Genomic DNA, 15281 nt, shown 5'->3' with positions numbered 1-15281 from the left:
GGTAAGTCCGATTTCGTAGCTTATGGCAGCTGCCATGAAATCATCACCGTGAGGTGAACACAAGCGGTTGTGGTCTCATGAACGTAGAACAACTTTGGAAGGGAGATTACTTTTCATTAATACAACAAACGAATGAGAGGAATAATTTATAAACTATCGAAGACAATTAAATTAGGACCCATCTAATATAAATCTTTCAAAAATATTTTAAATGAAAAATATTAATGAAAAATAAATTTTATATTAATGAAAAATAAATATAAAATTTATTAAAACATGTTTATTATTATGTTCAAAGTCAGAAAGTTCAAATGAATTTGAGTAGTGGACCAACTATAGTGGCTCATTTTCTTTCTCTTTTGGTTATTATTATTAGGGGGGAGGGGATTTTGGTCCCAAAGTATCGTACCTTATGGTCCCTGCGTATGGCTATGCCAATACCATAGTGGTGTATATGTGGCAGACATGCAACTCAAGGACTATCTAGGGACCCATGCAGATACGATCTCCTTGCAAAAGCAAAAACAAAATATCTATTTGGAATAGTAAAACTTTTTATACTTTAATTTAAGGCTAATTTTTCGATATCTAATTTCATTAGTTTTAGTTTTATGATATGATGTAAATAATTTTGTATAACTTTTTTAATGATTACTTTTAATATAATGTTTTTACATGTCATAAATGCAAACTATCATCAACACTAATCTCTATCAGCAAATCATTGGTCATCTATAGTAGAGTGTTCCTTGTAACCACACAACCCACACCACATGGCTAAGAAATGAGCATTGGCTTAACATAATTAGTACTTGATAAAAAATAAAGATATCTCGAATAGATATTAGCGCGAGATTGTTTTGTACCAATAGAAAAACAAAAAAAAGCAAACGAGATTAAATCTAACCTATTAAATTTCTAAAACGTGTATCTAAGAGCGCTTAGGTGAGATGGAATTGGTCTCTTCTAACTTAACCAAAGTCCTGAGTCGAATTCAGCCTTGGGTTGCACAACGCTCGAGAGATTAGTCTTCGCAGTTGCGAACGGAGAATAACCGATTTATATCCAAAAAAAACTCCTAAAGCGTGTGATAGAAGAGATCTAGAGACATCCTCGTGATCTTAGCTCAGTTGGTAGAGATATTGCATTTTATATGCAGGGGCCAGGGTTCGAACCCCGGACACTCTACTTCTCCACAATTAAATTGTGTGAGCTCTAACCACTAGGCTACTTGAAAAAAAAAAATCTAGAGACCAGAGAGAGTAGAGGGTAGAGATTCCACATGCATTCTAATTTCTAGAATCCAACTTGTCACGAATTTGGGACAAATCTGCACAATTATTCCCTTCACATAAGGTTTGTTGAAAATGTAGGTTCCAATTAGAGGCATTCATAAAGGATCTAACATATTGAATGATGGGAGCATAAGGATGAGTGTATATAGGATTATTCCTTACACTCAGATTCTATCAGATTGGAGATAGTCTTGCAGTTAGATTCACAAATGGCTTCCTTAAAACCGTTACTCCAATATCCCAAGTGATCAGAACCAAACTATGAGCAAAATTGCATGTAATTCAACATCGATATTATAAGTATAGTCAATAACCTAATATTATTGGATAAACCAAACATTTTAATGGTGTGGTCAAAGATTACCTTAATGTCATTAGCAATGTCAATCTTTCCATCAATTTATAAGAAAAATCAGTCACAGAGAATGCAAAACTGTCACAAACAAGATTGTTTTCTAAAAACATTTGTGAAGACTACGGTCTGCTAAAATTGGATATCATAACAATTACAAAAATATTTGTAGTCATTTAATTTAATGTAATATAGGAAAAGACATAAAAGTCCTCCTAAATTTGAATGTGTCTAAATATTTTGGTTAAATATGGTGGTTGTCTGCTAAGCGTAGCTCAAATGGTTGAGTTGAGCATCCGAAGGAGCTTGAGAAGGAGATTCAGGTTTCTAACTTTGGCTACTAACGTCACATAATTAACAACTAACATACCCAAAAAATATACAATGCAAACTTTAGTATTTATAAAATACTTGACTCGCTTTGAGACAAGAAAAGATGTTTTTGATCCATTAATATTAGAGAAGAACCGGATTCAACTGCATTTCTTACACAACCCTATTTTGAAGAATATTTTTAGCTCTAGAGATAGTGGCCAAAATTGATTTTAAAATATGGCTTAAATTATGTCAAAAGTTAATTGAACAAGTTTGAGGCTAAAGGTTTCATTTGAAGGAAAGAAAATAAATCTGACATGCACTTAATTAATTGCCAAAATATTGAGACTAAGATTGGAAAAAAGTTGAGCATTCGGTTTAACAGAAACTTGATTGTTTAATAAAACCGCAACTGTGCATCTTAATTAGAAGAGCGCATTTTTGTTCTTCCAATTTCAATGTACAGACTGTTAGCAAAATCTCACTAGTGTTCACAACTCTCAATCTGAATTAAGTAGCTCCTCTATACCAAAACAAAATAGTTTTGATATAAACTCAAGAGACCTTACTATAGACAGCGGGTCGACTTAAGACACAGCAACAAAGTTCCACAAGCCAAAAGACATAGGACGAAAAGTTGGAATAGTTGTCAAGAATTTGAATAAAGAACGGGTATCCTACTACCTTTAAGGAGCACCAGAGATAATCGGATCCTGGACTGTGGAACTACCTTTTCCCAAAGCCGAAATACTAAGAGAACGTTTTCTCAGCTTAGCTTTTCCCGATGGTGGCAGTCGCCTTTCAGCTTTTTCCATAAGCAAAGAGGAATATGAGCATAAGGATTCTGGTACGGGCTCACTTCTGGTTCTAAGGAAGAGATCCAGGTTTTGACGATACTTAATTCCATGCATTTTAGCTCCTAGGTCCTCCTGACCAATAGCGACTTTACTCCTGAACTCTTCATCATCATCTGACCAATATCCACTTTCAGGCACATCTTGCATTGCCAAATCATCATACTCTTCATCAGACTTGGTTGATTCCTCGTCAACTGAACCTACCTGCACAACATGAAAAAGTATATATTAGAAATCAATCAAAGATAGTTCCATACCATAATAACTCAATCAAGCTATGGTATTTGCAAAAGTTCATAAATATACACAAGGCAACTGAGGCATTCACAATTTTTTAATAATAAATTCAGCATCAAGCATCAATTCATTGCCTTTGCGAGCATAAGCAACCCAAATGGTTGAGACTCTGAATTTGGGTATATTTCCTTAAATATACATGCATTTTAGATAGGTAAACTTAACACTACCTCCTCATGAATATGTTTGTCACCATCGTCACTGAAATCATCATCACTGCCCGCCTCTAATTGATCGTCAATCTCTTCTTCATCACTACCATGCACTGAAAGATCCTCTTTGAGCTAAAACATATGGCAAAAAGGGGGGGAAATCAGATGAAGGGAATAAATTTTAATTGATATCTTCCCATTTGATACAAACAAGCCATTATTTTCATGTTTGAAAGGAAAGATAAACAAAATATTCCAAATTACCTCCTTTGAAGGTCCATTAGACATCCTTGGTGAACTACAGCAGGAGGATACGTATCTACTACCTGTGTCAGTCTCATCAGCTTTTGACCCATCAACACTTCCAGCACGGCTTGTACCACCATCACAGGGCCAAGCACTGATCCCATAAAAACCAAACTGAAGATTTACAGGTTCTGCCTTTCCAATTCGCAAGGGTCCATACATTGGACTTCCAATTTCATTCTCTTGTCCGTTGCCCCAAACAGGCTTCCCGTTACAGTCCAATGAATTAACAGGCCAAGCCTTTGCCACAGACCCATCAGTATTTACAAGAGCCATAAGATGCCTTGAAGAACCTTGTCGTTGGATCAATTGAAACATTCCTTTTGAGCTCAAAGAATCGGCGGCACATTGATTTCTATATTCCTCATCAATAACAGTTACAATATTTCTACTAGGATCATATAACTTTTCCCCAACTTCCCGCCTACGTAGACAGCTGAACACGGTAGCATGGATGGCTGCTACACTCTTGTCAACATTTGTATTGTTTATTTTGGGAACTAAATGTTTGTCAGCCCGCTTACAGAGATAATCCTGGATTGTTCTTATATTTCGGATATACTTTACATATTTGTTTTTAGCAGGGTCCAGGGTCATATACTTTGCACGTACGGCAAATCGTTCCATATGCTTGTCCTCGTTTGTAATGTATATCATGAAGGGTATGATTGAAGGATGTTTCTTCATAAGTCCCATCTGCATGACATTAAGTTAGTGTTGTAATGTGAAAATGAAAGCAATACAATTTATGTACAAAAGAATCCAAGAAGTATTGAACGACCCAAGAGAATGAGACATACAACAAAGTTGAGACTCAAGTGAACACCCTCAACAACAACGGACTCTTTCCGTTCTTCCCATGAAGTGATTAGCCTATCTAGGCTGTCAATCACCATTTCACTCTGGGCCTTGAATCCTTCAACAGCCATTTGTTTTGAATTCAACCGTTCAGTCGCACCACAGCCCGCCTCCAATGTATGTATATCAAATTTGCTAGAGGTGTGACCTTCAGTTACTTCATCCTTAGGTAGTGACTGTGATACACCAGCCATCTTTTTCGCTCTCCTTTTTGCCTTTGCTTCTGCAACAGCAACAGGATCCAAGCACTCGCCTGCATGGTAGGTAGAGGCCCATAACAAGGGGTTTTCCTTTTCATTAGCAAAACCTCTCATCATGTGCCTAATGGAATCAGTTGATACAACTGTTGTGATTCCCAGCCGACTTCCCTGAAGTAAAGATATAAATAGAACTTGAGTTATTAAACTGTAAAGATATACATGGTAGTAAGTTTCATTTTCATTATTAGTCACTGCAATTACATATCCTGCCACAAACTAAGTAAAACTGGCCCTACATATTGGTTATAGCAAAAAAAAAAAAACTACTTATATATGCAAATATACCAGCAATGCAGACAATGTGGATTTCCCACAACCACTAGTTCCACACAAAAGCACTGTCACAGATTCCTTCCGTTCTCGGATCCTGCCATCAAAGAAAATAGTCACTTATTCAAGATGGGAAAATTGTACTGCATTTTGAAAATGGTGACAAATTATAGGTATAAATTTTAAACTTCAAATGTTAATATGTTGTGCTCATGTTGAGATTCAGTAATTTCACCCAGAAGGGAAAAATATTTTCTATAAAAATAACCACGAAGGAACATTTAGTCTTATCAAGAGCTTATTGATAAATAGAACAGAACCGGAGGTAGTAAATATTTACAATAAAAAACAGAAAAATAGAGTGAATTTGTTTGACCCGCCAACTAGAATCAAATTGGCTTGCCTATGATTTGAAAAACTGAGATTCCACATAAATCCAGATTCCAAATTCTCCTTTTTACAAGCTTCTTGCAAATCAATCCAGATTCCGCATATTGTCCACTTTGGCAAAACGAAGTATATGGATTTGAAAATGTGTGTGAAAGTATACAAACTAGCTGGTCCTTAAAAATATCAACCACAAGAAAAAATACGGAAAATCATTATTGGCGCAGATGCCGTAAACTACAACAAAAGAATTTATATTTTACTTCTATTCAGATTCTATCAAAATAGTTGTCAAAAAGATATAAATACCTGCAAGCTAGCATCAAGTCTGCTCTCTGGTTTGGACCCACATATTTGTACTCAGCCAGAACATCACAGACAATATCTAAAAAAGTTTCCCTCCTAACAAATACAGTTGTACGCCTTTTATACAACTCAAATGGCACGCTCTTACTTCCATTATCTTTCCCTGAAAGTAAGTGGTTGCCTACATCCGTTTTCCTCGAGCAAGCAGAAGCTTCCTGACAATCTTTTTTCACATTTCCTTTAGAAGCATCGAAACCTGATAAAACAATTCCTTCGGACTTGAAAGCATCAGTAGAACTCCCACTCCTTGTGAGTTCAAAAACCCTTCTGCTGATCTGATAAGAAGAAAAGTCATTTATTAGTAACACGGGGACTAAGTTTCAAACATTCAATAAAGAGATGATTTAGATATACAAGATATCAAGTGAATTAGCAGACGCAAAATAATGAATAATGACTACTGATATTAATGGCAGATGCAAGATTATGTTTAATATTCTGCAATATAAATAGCATGATCTGAAAAGAGGAAAAGTCAATTTATTAGAAACATGAGGATTAAGTTTCAAATCAATAAAGAGATCATTTAGATATACAAGATATCAAGTAAATTATGCAAAATAGTGAGTAATGACCACTGATATTAATGCCGGATGCCAGATTATGGCTAAAATTCTGCTGTATAAATATAGTGCTGTGGGCATGAGGCCGGCAGCGGAAACATGGTAGATATAATGGATGTTGCGGCCTGTTGCAATCGGCACAGAATCCACCATTTCATAATGCCGTGGCAGCAGTTTATTTGTTGGTAGTTCCATGGCGTCAAAATTGACGACAAACCATATTATACCGCCCAAAAAATACAAGTATTTCATTTTATTATGTGCAACAAATATTTCTCTAGTGAAGTTGCACCTTCCCGGCTAGACAAAGTTTGTATTCTAGGACTAAACAACCAACTTCGCCTTTCAGGCTTATGGCTTGGGGGCTGGGTGTTGTTTGTTCAAATCGAGCTATGTGCCCTATCTAGGTCTACCCAAGTCAACCTCGCTGTCCTTTTTCCAGGACTTATGTGGCCTACCTTGAACCACATATAATTGGTGGGCCATGTATTATTACAACTGCGCACTTGGAAGAGATGTCAGGCAATAATTAAAAACCTAAATCACGATATACCACAATTAATTGGATTTTATCATAGATTGTAATTTGTAACCAACCTAATAGGGAAACATATCCTCAATTCCCTCTTTAACAATAATGACCTCAATCAATCAATGTTCAAAAGAAGGCACGCGGCAAGAACAGGACAAGTCACATTTGACTGTGATTGAACCTCAGCTTGACACTAGCAGTTGAAGCTAAAATTCAAAACTTAAACACCAAGTGTACAAACAAAATATCCCCTATGGTCCCTTGAAGTTTAACAAAACTGAAAAAGAAGGGTCTAAATTTTAGCCACAGCAGTTACTTGACGGTGTAACTCAATTATTCTTTCACTTAAACAAATAAATAACACCAAAAAATGAAGAAAAAGGCCACAGTTTATGTGCATGTTAAACCCATCTATAGTTTTATGATCATAAAATAGACAAAACATTCCTGTTTGGATAAACATCTTATTTGCAACTCATAGCGCAAGCGCTTATCATGGTAAGCGCTTATGTATAAGCTATTTCTATAGCAAAAATAACATAAAGTTATAAGCAGTTTTCATAAGATATCTTGAGAACTTATGAAAATAAGTTGAAAACAACTTATGAACAATGTCATAAGCTATTTTAACAAGTTCTCCCAAACAATCTCACAAAACTTATGTCAGTAGTAGACAAACTCAAATAAGCCAATCCAAACCGGCTCAATATCTCCATAGGCACACCACAAGATAACAAAATAGTTCACATGGCTACAATGTTGAATAATGGAAACAGACACATAAAAGCCAAGGAAGAACTGCATTCCTGCCAAAATAAACACAGTCCAAAACCACAGCACAAACAAAAACATCAAAGTCAATTCAATCATGCTGTAGTTCAATCATGCTGTAGAAGAACACCTAATGATAGATAACTCTATAGCATAGACACTTCTGATTGAAGGCATATCCAGTGTCCAACACCAACACGACATTGACACGTGCAATTACATTGAATTATGTCATTTTCTCAAATTATTATCGGTGTCCAAGTGTAGTGTCTATGTCTAGTGTCTACTCTTCGTTGATAGATAAAGCACAAATGCAAACAAATGAGTACAAAACCCAATAAATCAACGAATTTAAACGAACAAACAAAAATTAAAACACTCACTTCACCGATCATCTATCAATGAATAAACAAAGCACAATCATAAATAATCCACAATGAAATTGAAAATAAACAATGTAATTTGCATAATAAACAAAATGATGAAATAGAATTTGAACCTTGAAAGCATGACGAGCTTTACATCCCATAAGCTGAAGTGTACTCTGTAAAACAGGACGCGTATAACGAAACGACTCCTTCTCATTTTCCTTCAACTTCACGCTTTCATCAACCACCACCATATACAATATTTTCTCAGCCATCACTGTAACAACAACACGATCCAGATTCAACAATTCAACAATAAATTCGGTAAACAAAAAAGAAAAAGATCATTGCAAATTGCAATGACGAGAGAATGAAAACAAACCTGAAGAGTTGTTTTGAGAGAGAGAGTTAGGGATTTGGATTGGATCAGAGAGAGAAAACGGTTAGGGTTAGGGATTTGGATCCGTCATTGGAAAATGCGGTTTTCTTTGAATGCTGATGATTGTTGTTTTTGGTGTTAGCGATTTTTGCATTTTCTTCTTACTCACACGCTCTCTCTATGATGTTTCACGCTGCATCTCTTTTTTTACTATATTTTTTCTTTTTCGTTTTTTCAATCGGTTTAAATAAAAATGTTTAGTCAAAACAAAAATGAAAATTATGTTTTGTAGGATATGAGATGACGGATTTGACCTTTGCACTGTGTGAGGAGAATTCCAACGGGAAACTATCAACGGAGCGAAGCGTGCTGCCTGCTGCGTCATAGCGTGGAATGGAATAAATATAATTTAATACTCTTTACTTTTTTTCTTAAAATAATATATAAATATAAATATAAGTATGTAGTACTCCCTCCGTCCCTATATATAAGACATTTTTTCCAAAATCACGGGAATTAAGATGGTGGATATTTGTATTAAAGTTGTTTGTAATCACTATTGATTTTACAATTTTATCCTTTAAGAAAGAAGGTTAGTTTATGTTTTCAACATGTTATTTATTGATGATTGAAGAAAAAGATGTATAATAAATAGGGGTATGTATGTAAAGAAATAATTAATATAGTTGAAAATAACAAAGGGGTCTTATAAAAAGGGACAAAAAAAATTCTCAAAAGGGTCTTATAATTAGGGACGGATGGAGTATATGTTATGCTACTTGGACAAAAATAAATACTACCTCCGTCCCTAATTATAAAACTCTTTTAAGAATTTTTTTTTCCCTTTTTATAAGACCCTTTGCTATTTCCAATTATATTAATTATTTCTTTACATACATGCCTCTATTAATTATACATCTTTTTCTTCAATCAACAATAAATAACATGTTGAAAACATAAATCATCTCTCTCTTAAAGGATAAAATTGTAAAAACAATACTAATTACAAACATATTTAATACAAATATTCACTATTTTAATTCCCATTATTTTTTCAAAAGGGTCCTATAATTAGGGACGGAGGTAGTAAATAATTATATTGTCTTTTATAACAGGCTAAAATGATAATATATTACCACAAACTAGGACTGGCAATGAACCGAACCAACTCAATAATAGTTCGGAATTCGATTCGATAATTGACTCGTTGAATTTAGTTATGAATCAAATGAGCTGAAAATTATGTTCGTTAAATAAATGAGCTGAATTTGAGTTATATATAGTTCGACTCGATTGGTTCATAAGCTGACTCGATAATATATATATACTAGTTTTATATAAATCGGTAAAGTACAAGCTTAAATATCAAAAGACAAAATATCTAATTTATTACAAGTACTTTTGTTTTTAGAGGAATTATTACTAATTTAATTAAGAATTAACAATAATTATAATAAAAGAGAGAAAGAAAAAGAAAAAAAATCTAATAGTGTATACTTCTCCGCCAGTGACTCAACAGTGATATCAGAGTCCCATTTGACGAATGGTACGACCGAAGTAGCCGGTCCGTATGCGCAGAAAGCAGCAACGGCAGTACAGTGTCGGTCCGTTGCGGAGAAACCAGCAACTGCAATACAAGCAAGAGCTTCCGCTTGAGGGGGAGCATGATGAATAGATGGACTCACACTTGAGGGGGAGTGTTGTGTGCAAATGTGAGTTATATGTCCCATATCGGATAGAAAAGTAAGGGTTGAACACCTTATAAGTAAGAGAACCCATAAACCCATCGCCTTAAGATTTTGGGTAAGAGTGTGGCGTCTCTCTTACTTGTGGGGTTGTTCTAGTCTCGATGTGGACGGTCAGCAAGCTTTTAACCAAACATATGTTAACTGCCGAGGATCTTCTGCTACAAATCTGGAAGAACCTCTCTCATCCATTATTCATCTCATCTTCCAAAAACAAATTCAAATCTCTCTAAAAAATCCATCCAAATTTATTCAACAAAATCACAAGTAAGTAATTATAATGCTATTAACTTACATTTTAGTTGTTATAAATGTTTTTATTTTTTAGTTTTTGAGTTGATTTATTTTATTTTAGTTTTTTAGTAGATTTACATAGTATAATTCATTTTTAGAGTAAATGTTAATTGCTTAATTTAGTTAAAATGTTTGTATGATGTTTATGTTATAGTTTAAAATTTTAGGGTTATATTTTAATTTGGTGTTTTATATTTATTTTTTTATTTTAGTAAGAGTATATGATTTATTTAAGAGTAAATATAAGTTGAATAATTTTGTTATATTTTACGTTATAACAAAAAAAAATTATGTTAAACATAAGTTGAATGATTTATGTATGTTATAGTATATGATTAATTTTTTATTTTAGTAAGAGTATATGATTTATAATTTTAGGGTTATTTTTATGATTTTTAGAGTCTATGTATAATTTGCACATTAAGTGTTTGATGAAATGTTTGAATGAGTTTTTCATTGATTTTTTTTAATTTCTTATTGTGTAGATTTGAAACAATGGTCGGGTGGATCGACGTTCATGCACAATTCAACGGCGGAGAACCTCAGAGGTTGAAGGTTCGGTGCCTTGGTGTAACGTTAAGAGGTCTCAAGGATGAACTGACTGAATTCAACCAAGGAGTCAACCCCAGAGACACAAGGAGGGTGGAACGCGTTCGGTATAAACGTCCAACACTCGACGAAGGGAGAGTATTGATGACAGTCGTCATTATGTTATTTTTATGGTCTTTTAATGATATTTTTATGGCACTTAGAGAGTCAATTGCTTGTATACATGGTTAAATCATCTCAAGATTCATAAAAGAGAAGTTTGCACAAATTGAAGAAGAATGCAAGAATTTACTGGAGAAATCGTGCCACGATGGACCTGAATCGTGGCACGTTTGAAGCGTGGAATTTACCTGAAGATGCTGGAAAAATCGTGGCACGATGGACGTATAACGTGCCACGATGGTTGAGTAAATTTGCTGCCACGTAGGATTAATGAGCAAATCGTGCCACGATGGTCTCGAAACGTGGCACGATTTTGGGCTTTTCTGAAACCCTAATTCTTTGTCTATAAAAGCAAAATGCGATCGGAAGGAGAGGGGGGCGATTTTGGAGACAAAAACAGAGCATAGAAGACACCAGGAAGCTAAAAGAACACGCATTGGATCTCACCAAACTCATAGTTGGTTCTGGTTTATGTATGTTCACTATTTTCTATGTATTTGATTGTTTAGTTATGAGTAGCTGAACTCTTAGATTGATTAAGCCATGAGATGAATCTTTGTGATCTGTGAACCATGTAATTTGTTAAGAACTCTCTTTGACATCAATGAAAACCTAGTCTTTATTCAGAATTATTTGTGCTTAATGCTTTTCTTATGATTGTTTGTATGACTACTAACCCTAGCTTCTTTCAATCACATAAATTGATGCTAGGAATTGAATGACTACTAACCCTAGCTTTTAATCCTGAAATAGTAATTCTGTTTAATTCAACATAGGAACCTAGAGATAGGAAATTGAGGATTATGACTTATGAATTAACGTTCTCACCATGCTTCCGCGATTATTCAATCGGTTTAAGAGATTAAAAGGTTATAACTTAGGAAAGGGTTTTGTGTCAAGAGATTGATCAAAACCACTTAGTTAATCCGTCGTCAAGCTAGGTTAATTTCTTTGAGAGAGAAGAGAGGCAAATTACTCACAGTGAGCAATAGAGAATTCGAAAGGCTTGATCATCTGTTTTGATCCAATTATCAAACCATTTTATTTCCTGTTATTTATTATTTTATGCAAACCAAAACTACTGCCTCAGGCACTAAAATAATTTACACATCCTAAATATTAATCTTATTGCTAAATTGAAATTAACACAGTCCTCGTGGGAACGATATTTTTACTACTTCGATAGTTATTGGTACACTTGCCAATTATCTATCAAGTATCATCCACTTGGGTGGAATTAACGAACGACGAAAACGTGACGAGCATGTTCTGGGAGCACGACATGTTCTAGTGGATCGATATGCGGGTGACGTTGCTGAGATCAACTGAAGATATCATCAAAAGTTTGATTCCGCTAGAAGATCGTCATTAGGTACGGAATGAATGCACCTTGCAGCTACACCAATTGTATTCCTTTGAATGGGGTAATTCAAACTTGCCAAACGGCAGGACTCCAATGTTCGACCGACATTCCCATTGTTCCTGTCAAAAGATTAAATTCTTGTTAGGCCGGTTTAAATGAAGGTATTGAAGTGTCAAGGAATGGACCTCATTCTTTTGACATTTGAATACCATCATTTAATCCCAGCCTAACAAGAATTTAATCTTTTGAATGGAACATTGGGAATGTCGGTCGTATATTGGAGTCTTGCTGCTTGGCAAGTTTGAATTTACCACATTCAAGGGTAACACAATTGTTGTAGTTGAGAGGTACAAACGTCCAACTGCAACAATTGTCTTCATTTGAATGAGGTAATTCCAACTTGTTAAACGACAGGAATCCAGCATTTTAAACGATGTCATTCAAGTGTCAAGGAATGCACCTCATTCTTTTGACACTTGAATACCATCATTTAAAATGCTCATCGCATGCTGGAGTTCTGCTGTTTAGCAAGTTTAAATTTGCCCCATTCAAGGGTAAGATAATTGTTGCAGTTGGATAACATATATAGTTGAATATGCATAATACATGTTGTTTTGAATGGAACAATAATTATCTTATTTATTCGCTTTTCGAATTTATTTATTCATTACGCAATTTTAATTAGTTGAATTCACGTTAGATTTAATTAGTTTTTATTCGAATACACAATTTTTCAAAACGCGACTTTAATCGAAATTATTCCAAATGCGGTTTTATTCTAAGTACCATAATGTCAAATAAAATGTGCGCGACACAAAAATAAAACATAAAAAAATCCAAAACAATTAGGCATTAAAAGCCATTACATTCATTCTTCCTAGTCACACAAGTGAATCGGGTTGCCTGCTACAGTCCATGGGGCACCTTGTTTTGATTAAGGACGAAAATAGCATGTCCTCCCGCTCCTCCTCAACCTTGACTGATTGTACACCGGCACCTTCGAATCCTTTTTTTTCTTTTCCGGAACCATCACAAACAATTTCGTGTCATGTCATAGGCAATTTTTCTTTGTTCTTCTCATCACCCTGAACTTTACTCTGATTATGATTCTGAGACATATCTACATTAAAAAAAAAAAAAAAAAAAAAACGATCAAGACCTAAACTAAACAACAATGCCATAAAATCGTAAAATCAAAAACTAAACCTAAACCTAAACTATCATCAAAACCTACACCTAAACCTAAACAATTCTACAACGATTCATCAAAACGTAAACCTAACAATTCAATAAAAGTTCTCTAACAATTCTAACCATTGTAACCTAAACTATCCTAAGATATCATAAAATCAATAAAACCTATATAATCGAAATTTAACAAAAAAAAAAAAAAAAAAAACAATTTGACCACAAAACAACAATGCAATAGGATTCAAAAAACTGACTTGTTTTTGTGATTGAAATTGGCTTGGAATGACTTCAAATTGCTCAAAATCGCACTAGGAGAATCAAAAATGTAACAATGCAGTTTTGGAAACTCCAATGTCTGTTCTATACTTATAACAAATTTTCGGCAGTTAACTACCGATGTACCTCGACAATTAACTGCAGCTAATTTTTGAATTCCTCGACAGGGACAAAAACGTATTTTACTTGTGTGTCTCAACCTTATGAAATATGTCACTAGGAATTTTCTACTAAACTTAAGTCCTACATCGGTGAATTTACAAACATTAGACAGGAGGAGTCATCGTAAAAGAGAAGCTTGTGTGTACGGATAGCATAGCACTACGGTAGTAATTGTAAGGTTTCTACTACTTTTTTTTTAGTGGTCGTAAGACCAACATGCTCAACAGTTTTATATTAGTTTAATTTTTCTTTTTATTAAATGAATTAAAAGGTCAAGTTATACCTTTTTTGACAAAAACAAAAAAAAAATTTGAATTGGGTTCTTCGAGCAAACGAGTTGAACCTATCGAGCAAAACTTGATATGCTTTTTTTTACAAAAACAAAAAAAAATTGAATTGTGTTCCTCGACAAAACAAATTGAAACCTATCGAGCCGAACCGAGTTGTTTGTGAACTTTAAACGAGCCAAATTTGAGTTAAAAAAATGGTTCGTATCGAACTCGAGTCGAGTTTCGAGCCGAACCAATTCTTATCGAATCGAGCTCAGACAAGTTCGACTCGACTCATTTCTAGCCTTACAACATACACTAAGTTATACCCGGCACAAGATGCGCCACGATAAAACTCAAAACAAGTTTAATCGGAACAACTCAAATGAGAAGCAATGTCAACAAAAAAAAACAGTAAGATAACAAACTAAATGACGACTCTCAAATGTAAGAACGGATTAAGCCACCAAGAATGAAAGTCAAAAACGAAATTATTATATTTCACCGTCAACCACCAATAAGAAAACAACTTTATTTTGTTAACAATCGATTGCAAAGATTCTTCCTTGTGCCGAAAGATGCGAGAATTTACTTTCTTTCAAATTACCCAACACAGTAGATAACCAAATAAGATGTAACAAAGAACGCACACTCTTCGAAAAGTGATAAACCATGCCTAACCAACACGCCAACAAAGGCTCGATACTGCCAAAGAAATCACAATCCAAAAAGAGATTATCAACATTTTCAATGCTTCCACAACCACTCGCACCCATATGAGAAATAACTGGAATAATGCAGACATCAATCAAATGATCCTTCGTAGGGATTGGACTACGGAACAAAGGCAAACGAAAAGAGTTACCTTCAATGGAATAACTTTGTTCCAGATAATGTACGTAACTCTCGACTGACAACAAGACTCTTCAGATGACAACAAAT

General features: G+C 34.6%; 1 protein-coding gene across 1 annotated transcript; it reads right to left on the bottom strand.

Annotated features, from left to right (window-relative positions):
* Positions 1-2289: 2289 nt before the first annotated feature.
* On the bottom strand, positions 2290-8555 carry LOC25487846 (P-loop NTPase domain-containing protein LPA1 homolog 1). Its single transcript, XM_013609888.3, has 8 exons — positions 8332-8555; positions 8081-8226; positions 5659-5990; positions 4978-5059; positions 4375-4800; positions 3533-4270; positions 3287-3400; positions 2290-3023 (listed from the first exon to the last, which is right to left on the bottom strand). The coding sequence occupies exons 2-8, from the start codon at positions 8222-8224 to the stop codon at positions 2649-2651; spliced, it is 2211 nt and encodes a 736-aa protein (XP_013465342.1). The 5' UTR covers positions 8225-8226; positions 8332-8555; the 3' UTR covers positions 2290-2648.
* Between the last annotated feature and the right edge of the window lie 6726 nt (positions 8556-15281).

Source organism: Medicago truncatula, chromosome 2 (genome assembly GCF_003473485.1).
Source record: "Medicago truncatula cultivar Jemalong A17 chromosome 2, MtrunA17r5.0-ANR, whole genome shotgun sequence".
Classification (NCBI taxonomy): Eukaryota; Viridiplantae; Streptophyta; class Magnoliopsida; order Fabales; family Fabaceae; genus Medicago; species Medicago truncatula.
Note: the sequence above shows the minus strand (reverse complement) of the source record. Positions and strands in the feature narration are given on the sequence as shown.